The following is a 25,294-nucleotide window of genomic DNA, read 5'->3' on the forward strand; positions in this document are numbered from 1 at the left end:
AAGTTACATGTTTTAAATTGACCATTTGTAATACAGATTCATATGAGGTATGTGTTTTATTAAAACAACACAAAGTAAAACATTTACATCACAATTCTGACATTACAGTCCATAAATACGGTGTCCTTTATTTCATTTACATAAAACACTTAAATAAAAAAAAATCAACTAGCATATTGCATTTCTAAATCATTCATTTGAATACATCTGATGGGATTTAATGCGTATGGACGGACATCAGAGCCTCTTGTCCAAGAACTGTCTTTGTCCTTCGTTTCTTCTGGAATCTGCGCAGTTGGTCTTTGAAGTCCCTGTGGCGCATCGGCACGTATCCAGGGGGGTCACACAGGCCCTGTGAAGAGACACTCAGCTCTGGGCAATCGTCTGCATGTTCCTTATTTTGTATAAGCTCCCGCCCTCCATATCCCATCAGTACTTCAGGTGTGTTTTACCGTGAAGTGTGAATGGAATTCCTTGTAGCCTCCTTCTAGGATGTAGAGTTCAGGATAAAAAAGCTCTGGGTAAACGTTGATACACCTGTCCAGTTCTCGCAAGTACCGACACCTGGAGAAAGAGGGACTGAAGTAAATACTGCCTTGTGAAAACAGGCGTTCCAGTCCTCTAATAAAAGCAAACTTCACATTTCTGTTAAAATTGTGCTCAGCTAAGATATTTCAGGTTGGTACTTTGGCTCCAAGTGACGACAACTAAAAGCAGACATACAGAGTCTTTATACTTCAGACGGCGTCCTTTTTGATGTGTTATTTTAACACGCATTCCTTTTTTGTAGCCTTCGTGTTGTATATGCTATTCTGCCCTTTATGTGGTATTTTGTTTTTGCAGCATTCAGTCCTGCATTATTCTGCGTTGTTGTGTATTCTCACCACACCTTTTGCTGTTGTGCTAGTGTAGAAGACTGCTGTTTCTTTTCATGCTTGATTACAGACTTCTTATGAGCGCTGATGTGTGTAAAAACAATAAACAACATACTGACATGTAAGTTTACATTTATATTTAGGAGATGTAGCTGAAAATTCTGTGCGCCCTTGTGCGTGTCAGTGTGTGAGGGCTTTTATTGTGGTCACACTTACAACCGCGGCCCTCGCTGGGAAGAGAACTCGCAATGGAAGATAACAAGCTTCCGGGGGGAGGAGGCGTCTGAAGGCTGCGCTCCATCCAGGGGGAGGTCCCGCAAGGGCTTCTCTGATTGGCCTCCCCTGGTGCCAGGACTCCAGGTGATTGGGGGAATAGCTGATACCGCGCAGCCTGTGTGGCAGCAGTCCTGCCTTCCCAGGAACGGTGCCGGGTTCAGGAACAGCGCCTCCTGCAGCTGATCCTCAGAGTGGAGGTTCACAGCCCCCTGCGTAGACGCCCGGAGCTTAACAACACGCATCTCCTGCTCCATTTAATACCCATGTCATTCATTTTAACATTCTGGACCTAAGGGAGTTTGTCCACCATCTTAATCCTGACCTGGGGGTTCTAAACCAATGTAATAAAACCCATTTTTGGCATCATGGACAGTGTCACACTAGTTGTATTTCTCAGCACCAAACTACCAACCACCGTCTCTTAGGTGCGGAATATAAGACACAGAGACACCCTGGAGACTTCCCTTATCTGCTGAGCGCCGCCATCACTGCATAATGGCTCAGTACGAGACACAAGCGATGCTGTTTAAACCTGCCTGATCTGCAGGACTCAGTAGCGCCCCCTTTCTGTTTTACCCACGGTATCCCTCTATTGACATGCTGAGAAAGGCTGAGTCTGTAGGTTCTTTAGCCTATCGCACAAATCTGATTGGATGTGCCAGTGAATTTCAAATTAAGCATCTGTGGTTTGACTTCTTGGATTGCTTGAATGTTCACTAGTTTTGCTCTAAGCAGTTGCTGACCCAAGACCCGCTTATATAAGTTAATTCTAGGACTGGGGATGGGAAATCTGATCCTGGATCAGCATAGGAGCTTGCTGCTTTTAAAATGCTTACATTTCCAACTCTGCCTCGTGACCCTTTCAGAACTTAGTGCAACCCAAATTTGGTTCGCGACCCACTGGCCCATGAACTCACCATAAGCATTACATGCTCGCATTTTTTAATCAGCTGCCTTTGTAGGAATATCGTGGAGATGCGGTGCGGATATTCTGACTTAGTTTGTAGAGGCTGCAAGGATTCAAGATCATTGTAAGACTAACAAGATATAAATATGACGACCTGCTGGAATCTCCATCATACTTCGCTGTTCTTCCCGTTTCTTTCCAGAATCGCCGTCTGGCTTGGTGTATGGTGCCACACCATGTGGCTTTGCTCAGTTAACACCAGTCACACCACATCTGCTCAGGATCATTACCGTGACGTGACCCCCGAGGTACTCGTATGGGTATCGGCAGTCTATTATGAGGTAGCCCCCCACCACGGCGCTGTACTGTCCCAGCAGGAGAGACGCCATCTGCAGGACAAACATTAGATGCAGCTGCACGTCTGAGGCGGTTCTGAGGCGCTTTCAGAAGATTTGAAGGAGGTGTGTTGCCTGCCACGCTTCCCGGTCGGTCTGGCAGGGCGGCCGCTCACCGTCTGAGCCGATATACCCCTGAGGTCCTGGTGGTCTGCCCCCCCCTCCATGAACAGATGTGGCTGGTGAAACATGCAGACTGTTAATAAGCACCATCTGTCTCACATTTCACAGAAAAGCCGCCTTTTTATTCCCAAACGTGTCCGGATGCTGCAGGTGATGTCGGACACACTTTTATAAAACAGTCACAATGTGTCAATGCATTTAACACGTAATTGCAAGTGTCAATTTCTAAAATGTGTCAGGATGACAAAAATCAACGGTGTTATAACTGAACTTTTACATAATAGCCTTACAGACAGAAACGTTGTTGTGGCCTGAATGAAGTTACACTAAAAATCTGAACTGCAAAGAAAAAAAAAACTAATTTAAATGGAAAGGTTTTGTATTATAAATCATTATTTTCTAAGGAGTGTTCCATACAGTTTTTCCATCTCTGTATTGTGTTCAGAGGCAGCTCATTACAGCCACACCTTGCTGAAGTCTCCAATCAGATTTCTGTCCTCTAGGACAGAGAGCGGGATGTCCAGTAGAGGGCGCCTGAGCCTACAGCGCGTCTCCCAAAGCTGGCGGCGGTGATCCTGGGAAGTAACGACGGTACCGGAGTTACCAATAAACAAAATAGCTCTTCATTTACGTCATGCTGAACACACGATTAAACACTTTATAACTACTTAAACCAGTTTACAAGTTCCAGTGAAATAGAGTTAAAAATGCCAGTTAGGCCTACAATGTTTATTAAATTAAACACGTAATGACTAATTAAATCAGTTTAAGTGTTGCCGTCAAATAAACGCAGTTGAGTGCTGTTATATGATTATAATAGAGAATTACATCTCTAACTGTATGCCAGTTGGTCATGACTCTTCATTCAAAAAAACGCAAAGCACCATCTTTGTTCCTTTGGAGCTTGGAGTGCCTGAACTTGTGTCTGCTCCCTGTACGGTAATTAACGGCATGGCGAATTCCCGCGTGCCTTACCACTACATCTCGGATGTCTTCGTCTCCAAGGCAACCCACGCCCTCTCTCTGGGATGTCCCGCCCTGCGGCTCCTCCAGGTGGGCCAACTCTCGCTCTGGTTCTGGGCCCACAAACCTACTGGAAAGCTTGACACGCAGTCGCCTCTACATGACGGAGCAGCGAGCATGAACATCGGGGTCAGAGATCCCATAATTCTCTGGGGAGTCAATAACCCTCCAACTGTAATAATCCTACTCAATAAGCAAAAAGAAATGCTGTCTGTATACACAGAGCACTGCAGTGTAATGGCAGTGCACAGATGCTTTGGCAGTTACATCAACACACAGTGATGACTGGGGTTTCGCAAAGGAAAGCAAATCAATATAAACAGATTGTATTAATTAATATTTGTGAATGCAATTATCAAGGTCATAAAATAGGATTCAGTGTCATATTTTTATGTTCATATAAGTTTTACATTTCTTTATGTGCTTGATAGATTTTGTCTTTATTTCTCTTAACCAGTCCTGACTGTCCTCACTACTCAAAATTTGATTAATCATATCTAAGCCAGTTTACTAAAGAAATATTAAGATCATTTTAAGCCTTTTTGAAATTTTAATTATGAATCTGCATTAATATCCACTGAGGAGAGTCAGGTGTAAACCTTACCATCTTAGAAAGTGTGCACGAAGACCTGAATCTAAAAGAAATGACATGTGGAAAGTGAGTAAAATTATGTTAAGTTTTCTGTATATCTTCATACAGCATGATGTCTCAGTCACAGTCATTACAGACGACTGTGCAGCAGAGCTTCTTCAAAACAGTGCAGATTAAATCATGGCAAATCATAGCTGTTTCATAGCAAATAAAGTGTGTTTTACATTTTTCATAAACAAATTCATTTGTGCTTTAATGAAGCCCAGTGACTTATATGATTTTCTCTTACCTCTCCGCTTTCCTCTTTGTGACTGTAGAAAAAAAGTTGAAAAATACATCAATGCCCCCCCCCCAACACACATTTCAGATGATCAGGTTTAATAAATAAAAAAAAATAATAATTACACGTGGAAATGTCTAACAAGGATTCATAATATAGGCCTGTTGGCAATACTGGTCTCATTGCCGACATTGAATGGTTACTTTAGTGAGATTTTAATTATCCCAGCGCGTCATCAAGCTGAGAGAAAAGCCTGTGGTTAATTTGAAAAAGCTAAGCGACTATGGCAAGCCGTTTTAACATTTAATCAAGTCACACTCCTATCCGTAATTACATTTTAGATATACATAATATAATTTCTCCTAGTCAAAATTATATTCGTACTAGTCAGAATGGCAATTACAGATATCCACAATTGCATTCTTACTAGTAGAAAATGTATTTCAAGATATCTAAAACTTTATTTCTCCTAGTCATAATGCTATTTAAGATATCTTTAAATCTTTACAAAGTATAAGTGGCCGTTTTGACATTTAATCGCTAGACTGGATACGCATTGCAGATATCCGTAATTCAATTCTTCCTAGTCAAAAAGAGCATTTCAGATATCCACAATGACATTTTTCCTATCCACAATTGTCATTTCAGATATCCACAACGTCATTCTTCCTAGGAGAAATTACGTCACTTTTGCCATTCATGTCTATTGGGCTTTCAATTTCAGATATCCACAATTACATTTCAGATATCTAGAATTAACATTCTGGATATCCGAAATTGAATTCTTACTAGGAAAAACTCCCATTTCAGATATCTACAATCCAATTGTTACTAGTCATAATTTCAATTTCAGATATCCACAATTACATTTTAGATATCTAGAATTAACATTCTGGATATCCGAAATTGAATTCTTACTAGGAAAAATGACGTGTATTCCGCCAGTATGTTTCCCTGTCGTCGTCATTTCAGATATCTAGAATGGCGGTGCGACGTACATCCGGTAAAAATATATAAAAATATAAGCCAGCTAAATAATTGATGTCATCCATACTGTCGCTATGACAGTTCTCTATAAAACTCCTTATTACAAATAAATTAATAACTACATACGTTTTAATAGAAAGCTAATAACTTGCACGGTAAAATATAAAACGTTCTTTGTTTCACGTTGCTGAATAGCCTATATAGTTTTTGCTGTTAATGCAGCAGAACAGAAAGTGATCAGCATGATACGTTTAGCTGATCTGCACTGTTCAGCACAAATACAGACTCCAGTGGAATTAAATCAGTATTAGCTGGATTTACTAGTTTTGCTCCAGTTTCATTTTTGATTTGGTCACCTAGAGGGTCTGCTGATAGACACAGATATATACAGTATAGCACAAGTGGCGTGTTGAGGGGCTGTCAGCTGTTCGCAGTCAGAGCAGTCCCATGCAGACCAAAATAATGCATTTTGTGAATGAATGACCGTCCCAGGTCATTCATTCACAAAATGCATAATTTTGACCAGAGCATGTAAGTGGAGCTTATCGCTCACGGACCTGTACGCTCTTCCAGCTCCCCCCACTCACAGCCACTTCGCTCATTATCGCCCCCCTCTCGGGCCAATTTTAATCCCGCTCCAAGGAAATCGCTCACCGCTGTCTCCAAGAACGAACGTTTTAGCCTTAACTTTAGCCTGTCATCAAAGTAAATGAGCAGTCAAATCCACATTCAAGTAGAAATGGTTTATTTCTAGGTCAGTCCTGCTTCATACACAGCGTGTGAGCTGGTCTGGGACAGTTCCGGTATACGAAAGTGGAGCGAGGTGACGCTAATTGTGGATAGTCAATGGACCCATTATATGTTAAAACGGCGTCCTATCTACTCGTTAATAGATATCCACAATACAATTGTAGAAATCTGCAATTGCATTGTTCCTAGGCGTAATTCTAATTGTAGATATCTGCAATTGCATTTTTACTAGTCATAATGCGAATTGTGGATATATGTAATGACATTTTTACTATTCACAATGTATTTTTGGATATTCAAAATTACATTATATATATCTGGAATGTTTTTTTCCTTTCGGATGTCTGAAATTACAATTATGACTAGTAACAATTGGATTGTAGATATCTGAAATGGGAGTTTTTACTATCAGGAATTCAATTTCGGATATCCAGAATGAACATTCTGGATATCTGAAATGTAATTGCGGATATCTGAAATTGAAAGCCCAATAGACATGAATGGCAAAAGTGACGTTATTTCTCCTAGGAAGAATGACGTTGTGGATATCTGAAATGACAATTGTGGATAGGAAGAATGTCATTGTGGATATCTGAAATGTTCTTTTTGACTAGGAAGAATTGAATTACGGATATCTGCAATACATATCCAGTCTAGCGATTAAATGTTTAAAGATATCTTAAACGGAATTGTGACTAGGAGAAATAAAGTTTTAGATATCTTGAAATACATTTTCTAATAGTAAGAATGTAATTGTGGATATCTGCAACTGCCATTCTGACCAGTAAGAATATAATTTTGACTAGGAGAAATGATATTCTGTATATCTAAAATGTAATTGTGGATAGTAAATGGATCGTTTTTATGTTAAAACGGCGTCTTATCTACTCTTCAACAGATATCCACAATACAATTGTAGATATCTGCAATTGCATTGTTCCTAGGCGTAATTCTAATTGTAGATATCTGAAATTGCATTTTTACTAGTCATAATATGAATTCTGGATATCCGTAAAGACATTTTTACTAGTCACAATGTATTTCGGATATTCGAAATTGCATTCTGGATATCTAAAATGGTGGTATCCTTTCGGATATCTGAAATTAAAATTATGACTAGTAACAATTGGATTGTAGATATCTGAAATGGGAGTTTTTCCTAGTAAGAATTCAATTTCGGATATCCAGAATGTTAATTCTAGATATCTGAAATGTAATTGTGGATATCTGAAATTGAAAGCCCAATAGACATGAATGGCAAAAGTGACGTAGTTTCTCCTAGGAAGAATGACGTTGTGGATATCTGAAATGACAATTGTGGATAGGAAGAATGTCATTGTGGATATCTGAAATGCTCTTTTTGACTAGGAAGAATTGAATTAGAGATATCTGCAATGCATATCCAGTCTAGCGATTAAATGTTAAAACGGCTTGCCATAAGCGACTAGCCCAAACCTGCCGGCGTCTTGATCTCTCGGGAAACGCTTCGGCTTGACAAAGGACTGGGTGTTTTAAGCTCCGGCGTCAGTTGAAGTTTTCTCCGTGGGGTGGCGCTGTAGAGTAAAAAAACAAAACAAAAAACATTAAATCTTCACCAAATTGATTAACATGATTTACTTCGTATGTTTTTTGATATTCGATACATATATTTCTCAGGCAATTTTTATGTATAGTTTATGATTTCTGGTTGTTTATGTATTTTTTCCTTTTATAGCCTACCGCAGATTTCGCCCATACCTGTCATGGCAGTGAAGTTTCTTTAGATTGCACGACAGCTCGGCGACGGGTGAGGAACGGCAGTCTGGAGACGGGATCCACTGCGGGGAAACACCATCTTCCCCGGAACGCGCACCTTTCCAGTCTGCCTCCATTCAACTTTATCGAAAACGTACATCAGTTTAGGGGGAAACTTGCACTACAAAACAACATATTAAATGTTATTTACTGTGGAAAAACATTAAAAACATGCAATGTTTCACAATATAAATTGCGACTTGTTTACAAGATGCATAAATAGCCTAAAACATGATATATTTCAGATATTTAAATGTCAAAAATATTGCACCTGTATTCCCCCTTGCCATAGCGTTATTATACATAAGCAATTAATGCATTACACAATAAAAAAAACACGAACTGCATATGTATACCCCATGAATAATGAGTAATATTACGGTGTGAGAAAGGAAAATTGCGGTGTCGTCTTACCTTCAGTAAATAATGTTCTCCTCCTTCATCCACTCGGTACCCCATGCCTGACTCTGTACCTCCTCCCCTTGGAAACCACTGTTGCTACAACAAGCTATAGCTCTAGGATCCAATCAGCTCAAACGTCATTCTACAGAAACCTTCATATGGCGATGTTAGGGCCGGTCAATCCTGTAGGCGCTCGCCAGCCAGTTTCACTTTGTCTCGGACCAGGGGGCGCCGGTGGTGATGCTCGCCTAGGGCGCCAAATCGGCCGAGACCTGTACTGGGCGATAGTCTATACTGTAAATGACAAAACCTTATGTATTACATTATCAGCACAGGTGCCATAATGACCACTAGTGATAAACAAGCCAGACTATCCGAGCTCATATTGTTTATGATACACCAGCCGCATATCCACGCCTTTCAAGTCGCATGGCATGATGCAAAAACAACGTTTTGTCATTTAATTTCGTGTTTTGGACGTGACTTTCAACGACTACTTCAAATACCATACGTTTTTAGCAGATGCCGGTGCTCAAGAAAAGCAGTCCCGGCTGGCAGAGGGTCTAGCGCATCAAGATTGACCACGCTGCATTACAAACAGCGGAGTTTAGCGCCGCTCCGTCTCTGATTGGTGGATTCCGTGGTGGGTGGGATGGGCCCGTCCCCTTCCCCGGAAGTAAGTCAGCAACGTCACATGTTTTAAGGTGCGTTCGAGCTGAATCAGCATCGGGATGATGTGTGGTTGATGCCTTGCAGTGTCTGACCGGCCTACTTGCTACTTACTGTGTTTGGTTTTGGCATGGATGAAACGAGCCCCCTTCTCTCTCCCCATCAGGATTCGCCTAATTATAGCCAGCCCCCGGCCGACCCTGCGATTCACCAGGGCGCGCTGAGAGGACTGCCACTGCCAGGGTCGGCGGTACGAATTCCTCCCGGGAGCCCGGGATGCAGCCAGGGGCGACAGCCGGGGCTGGAGCGGGGTAGGGGGAGCGCTCAGCGGGACTTCAATAGCGACGAGTTCCTGGACGATCCGGAGTTCAGGGAGATCGTTAGAAAGGCAGAACGAGCAATCGAGGAAGGGGTTTTCCCAGAAAGGATCTACCAGGGATCCAGCGGCAGCTATTTCGTTAAAGATTTACAGGGGGTGAGAAGTTTATGTTTGACGTTTAAGTGCATTGGTTAGAGGGCAGTGACGTGTCGCTTGCTTTGACCCTGATCCGTGACATGGACTACTAAACTGTCTGTTATAATAATTTTTAAATAACAGCAATCACGTATTAAGAAATCTTTCTACGTTAATAATATTTAATAATTATAAATTGAATAATTTATTTGAATTGACATATAATTGTCTCTGTTTTTATAAAAAGTTACCGCCGTCACCTGCAGCTTTAAACGATGCTTCTCGCACCCGGAATGTGACTTTGGTTTTTTCACTATGCATATTAATACGCCCTAACGCGTTCATGGAAATCGGTTCATAAAGTATATTAAGTTAATTAGATTAAAGTAATTACCGTTAATTTAAGTGGGGGGGGAAACACTGGATAAACTGAGACGAGATCACAAGCTCGGACAGGACAAGCATATGGAGCAGAAGTTGAAATAAATGCTTGGCGATAGACGGCTGGATTCTGGCTCTAATCTCCCACACTGGGCTCAATTTGCACGTAAGATCTAAATAATCCTCATACTTGGACGCACCTCTGTAAATGTCATTAAGTAATTTAAATCTCATACGCGACAACTCGTAAATCGAGCGATACCCGAATCTTAAATGTGGGGACTTAAAAGTCTTAATTTACTCCAATTAGCGGGGCTTTTCTCCAAAAAGAGGAAATGCATCAGACTGCGGAGCTGAGGTCTTCGCTTTCCCCTTGTTTTTGAGGTTTAAAAAGCGCATGTGAGCCATTTTCGGTTTTAATTTGTATAAATAAACCTCGGCTTGTAAATCTAGTTTCATTTTGGAGAAAACGAAAACTTATATATGAATGATGTTGTTTTTCCTCTGTTTGGGAGTCCCGCATTATTATAGGCATATGGTATATTTGCACACGGGCTTTTTGTTTTGAATGTGTATATAACATATGCAGTTGTTCTGACAGGTGGCAGAGCGGGAAGCTGAAGCTGCTCCTTTGCGGCGGGATCCTTATCTGCCCGGATCGGAGATGGGGCTCTAAAACCGCGTTGCTAAACTCTGTTTCTTTCGCTTTTTCTTGTTCTCTTTACATCTCTAATCCCAATTTCCGAACAATGCGTAGGGAGAATCCGTAAGTGAGTCACAATCAACACTTTTTCAGGAAGATGCAGATGATCCTTGATGCCGGCTATCAGTCACGTGGGACGCGGGGAACAGATAGACCCACGGCGGATTATCGTATTCACAGTAGCAGACTGTTCTCCTGGCGTGTCATACCTGGTCATGTGATGGAAATGGGGCTTATCTTATTCACTTAATGACCTGCCAGCCGCTTTACATTACCTTGTTATCTCACATTAAACATGGCCTGTGTCCTAAAAGAAAACTCTTTACCCTTGTGCATAGTGGTAGCCTAAACAAATCCAGGTTCTTCCATGAAACCTGTTATGTTGCATAATTCAAATATTGTGAGCTCTTCCTGATGAATGTTTTAAATGCCTGGGTTGGCTACAAACAAATTAGGATATATAGTGTGTAAGGTGGAAGTCATGGGGGATGAGAGAAGAAAGTAATGCTGCCTTAGAAACATCTAGGGAGAGACTGACTGACTGAAAAACTGCCACAAGGTGATGTGAGGTTTGTGTGAGGGCCACATCTGGGTGTTTTCTATCCTCTGAAAGTAATATTCCTCCATCTGTAACTACTCAGAGGATCGTCGGGGTGTTCAAGCCCAAGAACGAGGAGCCGTACGGCCAACTGAACCCCAAGTGGACCAAGTGGTTGCAGAAGCTGTGCTGTCCCTGCTGTTTCGGCCGGGATTGCCTGGTGCTGAACCAGGGCTACCTGTCGGAGGCCGGAGCCGGCCTGGTGGACCAGAAGCTGGAGCTCAACATTGTTCCCAAGACCAAGGTACGGTCTTGGGTGGAGTAAGACTGTATCTGGCGTCTTCACTCTCTTCTCTGATATGTTTGCAGTATTAGGAAGGTCAATCACCTTACCTGAGGTAGTCATGCATTCTCTCAATCCATACTGGTCTGAAGTTCTTGAGTTCCCGATGGTTCTTCACCCTTGCCTTAAGGTATTGGGAAACTGTGGATATTTCAGATCGTTCCCATCAACCTCTTATAGCTAACCTCAAACATGGGTGTTATGTTTACACCACTGCACCGTCTGACTTGCAGAAGCCACGAGTCGTGCAGTTATTTAAGGCTTTTATGATCTGCTGGCACCGTGGTGCTCCATCTGACCCTGGGCACGTTTCCCAAAATGATCTTGTTAGCAGCCTACATAGTTGTACCCATTCAGTCGCATGGTTTCTACTACGTAAGTTGCTAACATAATTACTAACTAACAATTAGCAACTATGTTTTTGGGAAACGTACCCCCCTACTGATTCTGCCCCCTCCCCTCTTCACTGACCCTTGCCTCCGACAGGTTGTCTACTTGGCCAGTGAAACCTTCAACTACAGCGCCATTGACCGGGTCAAATCCCGCGGAAAGAAACTCGCCCTGGAAAAAGTGCCGAAAGTGGGCCAGCGTTTTCACAGAATCGGGCTTCCTCCCAAGGTGGGCCTCTGCTGTGATCTCCATGACGACGATGTAGCCAATGGCAGCGACCGTCTCACTTTCCACAGGCTACCATCCACTCAAGTACTAGTCTGACAGTTGGGTTGAAACGTGGTACTTGAATGGATGTATACTGACGGGCACATAATGGTTATTGTTTTTGTACAGGTGGGATCATTCCAGTTGTTTGTAGAAGGCTACAAAGATGCAGACTTTTGGCTTCGACGATTCGAGGCAGAACCACTACCAGAAAACACTAATCGACAGCTGCAGATGCAGTTTGAGAGGCTTGTGGTCTTGGATTACATCATCAGAAATACAGGTATGCACAACATCACCCTCTAGTGGAATTCAGAAACTTTGCACCTTTTAAAGAAGAACTCAGACTAGTTCCTTGTTTCTACATCTGCAGTACTATGTTCCATGGGTGGGTAAAGCTGTAAACCCTATAACACAATATAGACTGATGTAGACAAAATCCTGCAGTCATGAATTATTTTACGGCTTACGGGAAGAGAATTTTTGCTGACTTGGGTTGTGCTCATAGATCGAGGGAACGACAATTGGCTTATAAAATATGACTGCCCTACGGACGCCGGAGCAAGCAGGGTAAGTGGACTGATTTTATTTGTCAGATTTGCACATCTGCAGTTCCAAAAGTATGAAACTCGCACCATAAAACCACAAATGTTTGAGATCTATTATCGTTGTTCTATAAGCAAAATACATTTTCCGTGGTGAAAACCGGGTGTGGTGATGGGATAGGGTTATTTAGCCTCTCAGCTTTTCCAGGACGCCATTACCCATTGAGGGCACCTTCCTTTCATAGCATTCTCTTCTTTCCATTTAGGATGCAGACTGGGTGATGGTGAAGGAACCCATCATCAAGCTGGCCGCCATAGACAACGGCCTGGCTTTCCCCCTCAAACACCCAGACTCCTGGAGAGCCTGTGAGTGCCCTAAAAACCGGAGCGGATTCCCACAGGCCGCACTGGGAGGCACAGACTATGGGGGGATGGGCTGGGCTTCCAGAACGTTCCATGGTTTCTGGCTATGGCCAGAACAAATAGGCAGTTATTTGTGTTTCACTTGCCGCATACATAGGTGGAAGGTTCAGTTCCAGAAAGTAAAAATCCAGACCAAGATTTTGTTTGTTATACTCAACTGGTTGGTTGAAACAAAATCTTGGTCTGGATTTTTACTTTCTGGACCAGAACTTTCCTCCTATGTATGCAGGCTGCATATTTAATATTAGGTGGTGTGGTTCTCTAAGAGCTGTGAGGATCTGGATAAGAGATTATTGTAGAACTGATAGTCGGTGTTTGCTAAGGACCCAGCTTGATTCAGTCCTGCATCATTTTAATCTTGCTGTGTGTGCGCTTTCCTCGCCTGCTCAGCTTCTAGCTCATTCTCTCCGTTGTCTGTCTGTCACACTCAGATCCATTTTACTGGGCTTGGCTGCCACAGGCCAACGTTTCCTTCTCGCAGGAGATTAAGGACTTGGTCTTGCCCAAGCTTTCTGACCCAAAGTTTGTCAAAGACCTCGAGGAGGACTTGTATGAATTGTTTAAGGTATGAGAGACCACAAGCTCTTTGTAAGGGAAGTCCAGTTTTTTTATTGTTGGTGTTTGGCCGAATATTTATAATTACTTTTTAAAATTAGATTACTATTGATCTGGTGTTTATAAAAAGCTTGGCTTGTCTGATACGTTAAAGGTCACTTTGGGATGGCTTCTGGGAAGCGAGCTATGAAAATAGCATTGATGTCTTTTTCCCAGCGGGACCCTGGGTTCGACAGGGGGCAGTTCCACAGACAGGGGGCAGTGATGAGAGGACAGGTGAGCCAGTTCGTCCTCTTGAATCCATTTATAGATCATATGAATAATATAATTTATTTATATATGTAACTATATATAATATAACTATCATACATACATTCTATAAATCAAAGCCATTCTGTTGGAGGGCTATATCTGCAAAGCTCAGGACAAATTGAATATATTTTATTTAGTGCTTTTGTTTATCTAAAGCAACATGTGTTTTATTTTTCTGGAGAAGGCAGGGTCACAGTCCCTGGAGCAATCAGGCCTTGCTTAACAGTATAATAACTCTGCCAAGCCTGGGATTCGAACCAGTGACCTTCTGGTTATAGGCACAGCATCCTGACTTGCCGAGCAACACAAACTGCCCCCATAGCCCTGAATACCCCTGTTTTACACATTAATTTTAAATTGGTACTTTTCTTATTGGTACAACAGCAGGGACCCCTGCTAACTTTCACAGCATGCGTTTACCTGCTATGCTGTATTCCGCTTGGAGCATGTGAGCCGGCTGTGGGTCTCGCAGCGAACGCCGTGCCCTGCGTTTCAGATCCTCAACCTCAGCCAGGCGCTGAAGTACAGGAAGACGCCACTGGAGCTGATCCAGATGCCCCCGGTGCTGGTGGAGACGGTGCGGAACACTCAGCGGTCCAACAGCGAGTCCTACACGCAGAGCTTTCAGAGCCGCCGGCCCTTCTTCACCTGGTGGTAGAGCTGGGGGCTGGCAGGGAGGGGAGGGGGGGGGCAGTGATGGCCTGCAGCAGGTCATGGGGTGGGGGTGGGTCCCTTCCAGTATCTACCTGCTTTTTTCTGAAGGCCCCGTTCATGTTGCCTTAAATGGTGCCCTAGCTAGGAATAAGCCACTCCCATGAACAGTTTAGCTCCGCCTCTGACCCTTTTCAGTGGTCCACTGTCCAGACATGGTCTCTTTGTGACCCACCTCCCCGATTTGCATATCATATCCTGCCATGCACTGGTTGGCTAAATTGCTGGATGCTTGATTAAATCCCACTGGTTATAGGAGCCTGACAGTGACGCTGCTCTTGTGGCGATTCCCCTTTTTAGTGGCATATAAAGATGTCCGGAATCTATTTCTAAATGCCAAACGCTGCTGTTGGTTGGCCCCCGAGGAGGGCAGATATGAGAGACGCTATTTTGAGGTTCTCGCTATGTAATGCCGCCTTGTGTATGTTTACCCGCAGAGCTGCGTTAATCTGCGATAGTAACCTGCGTGGAAGGGGCTCTTACCCTCCCCCTCCCTCCACTGTCACCAGATATGTTGATTCTGTAAAATTTGTATAATATATTTAATGAAAGAAAAGCGTTTAACAAAATTCAGTTGTGATATCATCTCATTTTTGTCTCATCTTTTATTACATACCTTTTTGAGAGTAAAAAACATGGTCGACTACTAACGGATAAAATAATGACATTCCCCTGCTACCGAGTGATTTCCCATAATCCCCCTCGCTCATGTCGGCCTGCCAAATGCACGTATCACGTTTATGAAGGACTGAAGCTAACCGACTTGTTTTTCAGCTAGTTGTTTACTTGCTCCACAGAAGCTCCCCTTTCAGTTTCTGTTTTATCTGAAGCTGTCCCGCAGAAACCTCAGAGTTCTGAAATGTGTCCACTAGGCAAAATTCACAGCCAGTCCACCAGGTGGAGCCCTTGTGCGGCATGAGCGGGATGTTTTAATCATTTTAAAAGTGCCTGTGTATGCTTTTATATAAACTATAAAGACTCAACACAATGACAGCTTGCTCCAGCCTGATTTCCATAGCCTGCATTTGTCTAGCTAGGCTTCACTAAACTCAGTAAAGCGAGGGAGACCAGATACCTTAGTTTTGTCTTGTGCGAAATGGGGAAAGAGTTCACTCAAGGTCAGGGCCCTGAAGACACTTAGCAGACACTATCCAGCATCGTGTAGGAGTTGTGATCGCCTGATGATGGTGAGTCAATAATAAATCTAGTTTTGTGAGGATTCTTTGTTCCAGGCAGTGAGGTTCAGCGTGTGCCTCAGAGGGTCAGGCTGTCCGTGTGCCTCAGAGGGTCAGGCTGTTGTCCCTGTGATTGGGAAGTTGCCAGTGATTTTACCATCGGGCCTTTGGATAAGGCCTGAGAGCCCCACCTGCTCCAAGCATGGGCTGACCCTGTTTTCGCAAATGTACGCTGCTTTGGACATAAGCATCTGCTCAGTAACTAAAAATGAAAATGCAATTAAATTAGCAGTAAGTATTAAACACATTTTTCAAAACAAATCAATCTGCAAAGGGGCTGCAATTAGGGCAGTGTTTCCCAACCCAGTCCTCGGGGAACCCCGGACAGCCCACGTCTTTGATTCTCCTCAGCTCCCAGCACATCTGTACCAGGTATTCGGTGTTCCTGATTGGCTGGGAGCTGGGAGGGAGCAAAAACGTGGACTGTCTGGGGATCCCCCGAGGACTGGGTTGGGAAACACTGAAATAGGGGATATGTTTTGGGAGAATGAATCTCTTTCTCACTTATTGTGCTCAGTTCATCATGCCTGCCTGCTTGACAGAAGCCAGGAAAGTATGGCGAGAGATTCACCACTATCCTGCTGAAAATAGTTCATTATTTTCCTGTAGGTTGAAGACAATCATAACTGACTAAATTATTCATCTCAGCTTTAATTCTCTGTGAACCAAAATTCCACTGGATTTCAACATTTTTTTTAATCATGCATAGTTAGTGGACATAGACCTTCACAGAACATGGAAGTTGTACTTTAACATTTTTAATGTTTATATATAAAAAAAACTGTAGTGTCCATGACTATCTGTGGGGAGAAGAAACATTTTCCCATATAGTGTCAGTCAAGCATTGGCAATGTCACTCTCAAAATTTAGCTCACAGTAAGATTTCGTTAAGACAAAGGCCATTCCTGTGTAGTGTAACACAAATATTGGGTTCAAACTGAAAGGAGGATCATGGAAAATTTCACAGAAGGAAATCAACAAACTAATGTGCATCACAACGCTGTCTAACAGTGACATGGACACGGAGGACGTTCCATTTATCCGACTGATCTTCATGTGCTTGTAGCCTAAGGTTACAGGCCAGCAGTGTCTGGACGAACGCCACATTTCCCAAGCTCCAACACAGTCTTGCAGTTCTGATCCAAGTGTGTATTTTCTGATATTAGTTTTGAGGCGTCCTACCAAGAAACAAACTCCCCGTGTCAGAGTGTTTGCTGGAAGGAAGGCATGCAGTTGGCCACGATCGATCTGTAGGACTCGTGACCATAGGGTTAAAGGTCAAAACCATATGCTTAGCATGCTAATATGACCTTAAGGCATTATGGGAGATAACCCTTTGTAACCTATGGCACTATCTCATCACTCCGCCAACATTTTACGCAACAGAAATTTAACCTTCACCCTCCAAGCACCATGGCGACCAAACAAGGCTACTGCTCCACCACTAAAACCAGTCTTCACCCACAGCCCTGCTCTGAGCTCATACTCCAGACCACCCCGACTTTTAGTGCGAGTATATATCGCAGCATCATGCTAGCAGCACGGCTCGATGCCGCTTCAGCGGTGGTCAGTCCTTCTCCTCAGGAAAGGTCTCATGTGACTGAGCGACATGTGATCTGACAGTGTACTTCCACATGTTACGCCACAACTCAATATCCAGTTCTGAGTTCCAGTGAGCCAAACAGCACAGAAAAAATCCCTGTGTGGGATGCCAGTTCACTGCAGGGCACACACAGTGGGTTCAAGGATGGGTAGATCTGTCTTCTCCACACTGCCCCCTAAAGCTTATGTAGTAGTATTGCAGTGAGTCAGTCAGTGGGTTCAGTCAGCTGATCTGAGATGTGTCAACCTTGGCTGACCCATCGCTTGCCCGTCCCTGTGCAGCTCGACCCGGCCGCTGCAGGACACGGTGAAGGTACCGCTCCGGGTTCCTGTCTTGCCCCCCTTCCCTCGGCATCCTGTGTCGAACACGGACGTCACAGATGGGGGTGCTCTGGGGCTGCTCTGTATCCGTCCACCTGTTTCCAGCTGATTCGGAGGTTCCGGGCCCGTCAGACTCCGAGGAGTCTAAATGGACTTCTGTGTTCTCCTCGGTGCTATCTGGGGAAACCTCACCGATGCTGGAAAAACAGCGGACATGTGACCATGAGAGCAGGCACATGATGGAAGCATGGGGTTGTGGGGGGACGGGTCATTGACAGGAGAATGGTGATTCAGTCTTCCTTACCTGAGATGGTGAAACTCCCTGAGCCACCGCGGCCCCCTGGGACATCCTCGTCGGCTGCCCGTCCTGAGGCCGATCAGGGCCCGGGCCAACTCCTCCCCATCGCTGCGCCGCCAGACCAGCTGTGCCCGGTGTTCGGCATTGTGATCCCCAGATCGGCGGAAGAGACGCTGCAGCTGCCGCAGCCCCAGGCCATGGAAGATATTAGCAGAGCCGCACCTGCGACGCCGGCACTCGGGCAACTGCCAGGGCTCGGGGGGCGCAACCACGGCGGACGGGGGAGGGGGGTCCTCCATGCCACGCCTGCTACAGAAACGCTTCACACTTCACTGGCGGCACCTGAAACCAAAAAGGTTGTGAAACACCCTGCAAGCAAACACGAGGTTCCTGCATTTCAAACCACGTGCAAGTTTCACATGAGGTGTAAAACTGTCCGTGTAACGCCGGTCCCGGGCAGTAAACGGGGGCGCCGCTCGGCTCGGTCACAAATAACACGACCTAAAAAAGACCCTCAACGAAATCCGCAACCTACACGCAGATTGCATCTCTAGCATCTCCGCTTCGTGACGGTGCCACCCGAAACCGAAACGCTGCCATCATCCGTCCCCGGCATGACTGCTGTGACCTTTCGCGCAACGCCGCGCCTCGGCACCGCAACACATAGCGCATTACTCACTCGCCACATGAAAGGTGCAAAATTGCGGAACGCAGTCGTTCTCAGATACCGTACTAACCACCAGCTACAAGGGCTGCAACGCACAAAAAGGCAAAGCGTGTATTTACGTTTAATACTGAAACTCAATAGCGACAGCTGTTATGTAAAAAAAAAAACAGACTGACAGATGGTTTGGAAGTAGGGTACTGCTGCAGACGTAACGAGACAACTATGTACGATGCATCGTTTAGACTTAATGTCCTTTAACAAGACTGGCGAAATATTAAGATATAAAGAGAAAAATGTCTCACTTTCGGGCGCTGCAGGCAACAGAAAGTCATTCAGTTTATGGCTCATCTGGGGCGCGCCAGCTATAATCCTTATCCGCTTTATCCACGTTTGAGTTACAGGGGACAGCAAAGCGACCAGCCGTAAGGCGACGTGCTGCATGGTAGGTGCCGCACCAGCAGTAGCCAAAAGAGGCACCGTCACGCTGTAGCCATTTTCCCCCGACCGGATCGCCAGCAAACCGCACGTCCTTATACTTACCGAGGCTCGCTGCAGCGTGACGGTGCCTCTTCAGACGCTAGTAAACGAGAAAGCGGCTTCGCTGTGTCAAAGTGCATCGACTCACGCCGGGTCCCGCGTCGGCCGCCAGATTACACCTCTACGCCATAATCCCGCCGCCTGTTTTTCCTCCCCCAAAAGTGACCAGCGCCACCGTTTCGCTTGAAATTTTAATTTACAAAAGCTGCGATACTGTGCCTTCGTGGTCAGGGGGAGGAGCCATCTGAAAACAGAGCACCCTATGAGATTGAGCGGGGCTTTTATCTGACCAATCGTATCCGCAAAGGGCGTGGTCCCGGCGTTTACGTACCCCAGCTACGTACTTTATAGGTGTAATCCTCCATTGACGTCAATGCCCCAGTCTCTGAGCTCAGTAGGGAAAGATTTAGATCAAGCTAATAATAATTTAAAACCTCTTAGACTAACCAGCCTCGAATGTAATGTCCTGGGATCACAGAGCACACGGCAAAAGCCGTAGGCAACCGTGCCTGGAGTCTGACATTCAGATTCCTTGGATGCCAGGAAAAATATGTTTATATGGGTGTTTGAGTTCTTTTTGCTGCAGTGGCGACCTCAAGTCGCAGCTGAAATGCAACGTCGATCCCAAACCCTGGAGTGGAAAAGCAAACTAAGGGCGCCAGGGTTTGTACAGAAAAATCTGAAATGATAACATTCACGCAAATGTGTACAAACGTGCTGTTTCTTTTTGAGAGGAGATGTGCTTTACAATCGGAAGAAACCAGAAACTAACGCCATTCCTACTATTTAAAACACAACGTTAAAGCATATTTAATCTGTATATTTGAGAGAGTAATTGACTTATGAATTATACAGAATTTCAATTAAAACAGACAGGAAACAGATTCAATATTCGTCCATTATATTCAAACCGCTTATCCCGGTTACTGTGGCAAACAGTTTTAATGCAAGCTTGTTAATTACTGATACAAATGCTGTATAATGATTTCCAGTTTGCGATGAGGACCTCGGTTATTCAATGCCTATGTAACAACGAATATGCTTTGATGATAAAGATAAATCAGCAGTTCGGCTTTATACTGGTCGGATTGTGGTGGTTCTTATCGCAGCGTATAACCGACTTTATTTAAACTGGGTTTCCTGTTTGCTTAGTTGATCATGTCAGGCCTACCTCAAATGCACTCAAGCAGTTAATTTATTATGCCGTGGGTCACAGGAAATGCAAGCAGTGACACTGTTTATCTTTCACGTTGAAGCCTGCTTTTCTGGATACGTATACCGATTACTGTAATTTTGCCATCTTAATTGTTCAGCTCACGCTATGTAAACTATAACTGCGCACTAACAATTACGTACGTGCGTCAATCTTCGTGCCGAATGTAATAAGGTGTATCCTAAATACATGTTAATATTAACACGCAGTGTCATAATTATAAAAAAAACTAATACTGAACCCAGAAAGATATCATTTTACAGCACCTTTTTTATTTATTTTTTTACCAAGTATCTTGTGATTTCTTAAATCTGACAAAATACGTGCAATTTGTAAGAACATGACTTACCTCATTCATCTTAGAGCCATAGAATACAACATTTCCTGGCACACTGAAAGGTCTGTTCACATGCAGCGGTCCATATAACAGATGCAGACTACCCTCTATGAAAATGCTTAGCTCGTCTTGCAAGGCGTCGAAGACAAAAGTACTGGATAATGATTCATCTATCGTCGTAATTTACCACCAAATGTAACTAATACACCGCTACAGTGTAAACTTAAGTCCAACTTCAGTGTCTTATTAATACTTTGGAAAATACATTATTCTTCCGTTATAAAATGAAAAATGTGAATTTGGATAGCAATGATAGAAAACCACTTAAAGGCATATTGTGAATTCTCAAGAATTAAGGGTAATGAAAAGAAGTGATTCATAAGCGACGTGAATATGTACAAAAGTGAGGTACAGAAGATCCCTGACGCGTGTTTGTGTGTTTCTGCATGCAGACCGTAATGCAGACCGTAGGGGACATGGAGACTGGCCGCGGACGCTATGTTGTCACAAAGTTTACATAAAACATGACCCTAGTTTCCACAGTTACAGAGTTGGGTATTTTACAGAAGCAGGACGCCTGCTTCTTTTTGTCGGAATCAGACAACCCGCTCGACACGGACGCTTAATTGCTGTCCGGATTTATTCCCCTTGGGGACGCTTCCCATGTGCGTGTCATCACAAAGCAGCACCATGGTGCTGGATGCGTGGGCCGGGTGGTCTTCACCGGAGCTGAGCTCTGGGGAGGACCTCCTCGCAGGGGAAGCGGTGTTAGCAAAGGGCCCATGGTAAGTGTGAAGCAGAAACGGCTATTTACAGCTCATCTGGGCTGCTAAACGCCAGCGTGACGGAATGCGCTTAAGTACATCCCAAAATAATATTTTAAATATGAAGTAACTTTAGGAAAAGCAGAGAGTTCTTGGGGGGAGCCGAAGTTTGCTGAAAGGCAACCAATGGAAAGAACCAAAAACGATAACAAAATCACCAAGTATGCGCACAAACATACATTCCTCCATTCCAGCCCCTCTTCCGAGCGTTGGGGGGGTGCTCTCTCTCCAGATGCTGCACTTCCAAAGGAGTTGAAGGACTCGAATTTCAAGTCTCCCCCAATTCCTCCACCCAATCCTGCTCCTCCAGAAAAAAAGGAGAGAAAGCACAGAGGCACGGAAGGCTCTAGGAAAAGGAACGGAGGGGGGGTGCAGAACAGACGATAAAAAAGGCAGACCCTGACGGCCATCTCCTAATTGGACCTTCTTCTCCACTTCTTGCATCTGGAGCACCGCGAAAGGTTGCAGCCTCCCCCTCCCAGAGAGGATGCCCCCCCAGCGGCTGACCGGCGCAAACTACCGGGAATTTCTGAAGAGCTTCATGGGAATAGCGAGGGTCCTTCAGGTGCTGATGGGTGCCGGGCTGTGGGCCACCATCGCTGCTAACAAGTACGACGGGCCGGTGCACTTCGCGCTGCTGGTGGCCGTCCTCTTCTGGCTCCTCACGCTGGCGCTGTTTCTCCTCACGCTGCTGGGCAAGCAGGATGTGGTGCCAGTGGCAGGGGGCGAGCACTGGTTGCTAAGCAACGTGGTGCACGACGCGGCAGCGGTGGCACTCTACCTGCCCACCATCGGCATCCTGGCCTACAAGACGGCGAAGAGCACCTACTGCAACCTGGAGCACTACGGTCCCCCGTGTCCGTACCGCGCCTACCTCGCCGCCACGGCCCTCTCCGGCTTCACCACCTGCGCCTACTTTGCCTCTGCCGTTTACGGCTCCTGCAGGAAATGTCGCGGTGAGCAGACTCTGTTTTGAGGGGTGGAGGTGACAAGTCCCAGAAGACCATGGTATCAGGGGGGGAGGGGAGGGGGGGATACATGGTGTGTTGTTGAAAGCTCTGGGGAGTGGGGGGGGGGGGGGGGGTGCTGGTGACGCACGGCTGCATGCCTGGCCTCTGGAGATAGACGTCTTCTTTCCATCACGCTGAACCTTCATTGCTTGTCCTGGTTGCCGTTTGTTTCAGTAATTTAAGAATGTTCATGAAAGAACGTTTCTGGTAGCTGGTCTCTGTGTTTGTGTGTGTCCAACATGCGCCCCTGGAATGAATAACAGGTGTTTGAGCTAAATTGCAAAAAAAAAAAAAACTTCATAAAAATACTTCGTAAAGAACTTAATAGCACAGAATGATCAGTGCGCTTGTTGAAATGTTGAATAATACATCACGGTATCTGATGAAGTGGAAACAGAGAAGCTGAATGGACAGTACAGATGGACCACTGGCAGAAGATACTTTTTCAAGTGTAATTTTGTCACAACAAACTCTTTTTCTTACAAAAAATATGAATGCCAAATGAATCTCAGTGTCAGTAAGAGCCGACAGGCCGTGCTTCATATCTGACATTCTGTATGTTTAACATTGTTGTCATCATACTTTCTGCGAGATGAATTGGTGTGGATGTGGAAGGATTGAGTACCTCCCCAATGTACATGAACAAATGTCGTGGATCCAGAAAAAAAGATGCAGATCTGCAAGGAAGTACTAGAGTGATGCATTCTGTCCCGTCCTGTGGAGAACACTGAGGCGTCAGGCTGAGGCAAAGCTTGCCATTCTGCACCAGAAATTTACTTTGCTTGAACCTTGAGCAGAACAAACACAGAGAGAGCTGCAGAACACTCCTCTGGAAATACTCTGGTAATGCTTTACAATAACTGCACCTTCAAAATGCATTTGTAGAACATTCAACTGCGGTATGTAGTAATAATAAACAATAATCGATACTTTATTGATCCCCTTGGGGAAATTGTCTTTATGCCTCCCTCAACTTGCTCTCTGTAGAGTAAGCTGGCTGTGAAGAGCAGCCACTTGTAGCAGCGCCCAGGGAGCTGGGGGTTAAGGGCCTTGCTCAAGGACCCACAGACGTGCTGAGGCTGGGTTTGAACCGGCGACTGTATGATTACAAGTACACCCTAATATACTTTAACAGCTTTAATATACATTAATAACAAACACTATATAATAATAACAATCATTAATGTTGCATAATCATACATTGTTTGTTATTAATGTATATTAAAGCTGATGGGGTGTGTTAGAATGTTAAGGTATACTTGTGTGCTGCTTATGAATGCATTATGAAGGCATTATGAAGGTGCAATTAATGTCAAGCGTTACCCAAGACTTGAACTAAGGCCTACCACAGTAGCCTAACTGCTGACGTCAGAGATGTTTAAGCTAATAGCATCTTTACAGACTTTTCAGGTGCCTCACTCACAGGACGCCGCTGGCTTTCTGCTTAAGGTCACAACAGAACGTTTTATACATGTATTGAAAGCATTTTTTTTCCCCCAGGGACAAAATGTACCAGACAGCTCCCGTTTCAAGTAAAGTCTTTCGGGAATGCTTTGCTACCGTCGTGTAAAGAATTTTCCGTGGAGGTTTCTACGCATTCAGCAAGAAGCACCGTTGTGAGATTTATGTAACGTTCTGAAAGCCTACCGCCGTAACATCTGGAGCGTGTTTGGGTCGACATAAACAGAGACACACAGAACCCAGGGCAAATTTATCTGAAGGAATCGTGAATTATAACATAATTTATAAAAATGATAATTTTTTAAATTATTAACAATATTCTTTGCTTCTTCTGATGACTAGAAATTGCTAAGATGTTAATCAGCTTTGACTTAAAGTGAGGATGAGTATTTCAGAAACAGGCTGAAGAGCATGTGCTGTTTGATCATTTTCACAGAGGTGCCTGTCGGTCAGATAAGCACCATCAATATGGAACAACCCCCGGAAACACGGCCGACATTGCTTTCTGGCACCCGTCATCTGCTGGTAACATTTGCGATGTGATTGGTGGATAGGGAGAGCTGGATCTCTGGAGGAAGTGGTCTGAAGGAGAACCGGTTATTTCTATTTAATGACTGAGCACCCCAGGGGCAGAGCCCTATCCATCTCCCCCCCCCCCACCCCTCCCATCTGTCCTGCAAAGTCCCATGTGACTCAAATACACACTGACACACATGTGGAAGTGAAAGCCAACAGGAACACACCAACACCCAGCTGTGGGAGGGTAGAGCGACATCACAGAGGTGATGGAAAGCAGATGGTGGAGAAAGAGGCATGTAAACGCAGACCCTGACCCTCCCCCCGCTCCCTTTAAAGTGCCAGAGAAGCTGCCCCCCCCCCTTTCCAAGGTTTACTGTAGCAGTGTAGCCCCCCCCCCCCCCCCCCCCGCTGTTGGAAACAGACCCCTCACCTGTCTGCTGAATCAGGCCATAGCGGCGTTACCTAGTCAATCAGTGCTTGGAGGGATTGGGGTTGAGGGCCTCGTTCAGGGGCCCAACGGTGAAAACTCATAGCGGAACACGGGTTAAAGCCGCGGAAAGTGGGTACAGCAGCAT

General features: G+C 44.7%; 4 protein-coding genes across 10 annotated transcripts; 2 read left to right on the forward strand and 2 right to left on the reverse strand.

Moving 5' to 3' along the window:
* Window positions 1–37: 37 nt before the first annotated feature.
* cdc25d (cell division cycle 25 homolog d) lies at window positions 38–14,537 on the reverse strand. Of its 5 annotated transcripts, XM_023820539.2 has the most exons (14): window positions 14,405–14,537; window positions 11,543–11,633; window positions 8,417–8,676; window positions 7,946–8,083; window positions 7,664–7,761; window positions 4,481–4,502; window positions 4,204–4,234; window positions 3,552–3,695; window positions 3,044–3,151; window positions 2,570–2,632; window positions 2,349–2,447; window positions 1,092–1,360; window positions 453–564; window positions 38–352 (listed from the first exon to the last, which is right to left on the reverse strand). In XM_023820539.2, exons 4-14 carry the CDS (start codon window positions 8,077–8,079, stop codon window positions 218–220), a joined length of 1,215 nt encoding a protein of 404 aa, XP_023676307.2. In that variant the 5' UTR covers window positions 8,080–8,083; window positions 8,417–8,676; window positions 11,543–11,633; window positions 14,405–14,537; the 3' UTR covers window positions 38–217. The 5 variants fall into 5 exon arrangements, with proteins under 5 accessions (XP_023676307.2, XP_023676308.2, XP_023676309.2 ...); XM_023820540.2 differs by lacking the exon at window positions 11,543–11,633; XM_023820541.2 differs by lacking the exon at window positions 11,543–11,633 and having other exon boundaries at window positions 8,417–8,681; window positions 14,405–14,513.
* Window positions 9,204–15,264, forward strand: pi4k2a (phosphatidylinositol 4-kinase type 2 alpha). 2 transcript variants are annotated; one of them, XR_002839311.2, is made up of 9 exons: window positions 9,204–9,548; window positions 11,253–11,453; window positions 11,979–12,110; window positions 12,279–12,432; window positions 12,658–12,719; window positions 12,961–13,060; window positions 13,549–13,682; window positions 13,827–13,948; window positions 14,481–14,568. XR_002839311.2 is itself a non-coding variant. In XM_023820537.2 (9 exons), the coding sequence occupies exons 1-9, from the start codon at window positions 9,204–9,206 to the stop codon at window positions 14,640–14,642; spliced, it is 1,350 nt and encodes a 449-aa protein (XP_023676305.2). In that variant the 3' UTR covers window positions 14,643–15,264. The 2 variants fall into 2 exon arrangements, 1 of the variants encoding a protein (XP_023676305.2); XM_023820537.2 differs by having other exon boundaries at window positions 13,889–13,948; window positions 14,481–15,264.
* Window positions 15,265–16,561: 1,297 nt separating this feature from the next.
* On the reverse strand, window positions 16,562–19,591 carry avpi1 (arginine vasopressin induced 1). Its single transcript, XM_023820219.2, has 3 exons — window positions 19,359–19,591; window positions 18,158–18,493; window positions 16,562–18,050 (listed from the first exon to the last, which is right to left on the reverse strand). The coding sequence occupies exons 2-3, from the start codon at window positions 18,448–18,450 to the stop codon at window positions 17,756–17,758; spliced, it is 588 nt and encodes a 195-aa protein (XP_023675987.2). The 5' UTR covers window positions 18,451–18,493; window positions 19,359–19,591; the 3' UTR covers window positions 16,562–17,755.
* Window positions 19,592–20,932: 1,341 nt separating this feature from the next.
* On the forward strand, window positions 20,933–25,088 carry LOC111848357 (MARVEL domain-containing protein 1). Of its 2 annotated transcripts, XM_023820267.2 has the most exons (2): window positions 20,933–22,685; window positions 24,240–25,088. In XM_023820267.2, the coding sequence occupies exons 1-2, from the start codon at window positions 22,217–22,219 to the stop codon at window positions 24,368–24,370; spliced, it is 600 nt and encodes a 199-aa protein (XP_023676035.2). In that variant the 5' UTR covers window positions 20,933–22,216; the 3' UTR covers window positions 24,371–25,088. The 2 variants fall into 2 exon arrangements, with proteins under 2 accessions (XP_023676035.2, XP_023676036.2); XM_023820268.2 differs by lacking the exon at window positions 24,240–25,088 and having other exon boundaries at window positions 20,937–22,765.
* Window positions 25,089–25,294: the final 206 nt, after the last annotated feature.

This window comes from Paramormyrops kingsleyae, chromosome 20, assembly GCF_048594095.1.
Source record: "Paramormyrops kingsleyae isolate MSU_618 chromosome 20, PKINGS_0.4, whole genome shotgun sequence".
NCBI classification, from domain to species: Eukaryota; Metazoa; Chordata; class Actinopteri; order Osteoglossiformes; family Mormyridae; genus Paramormyrops; species Paramormyrops kingsleyae.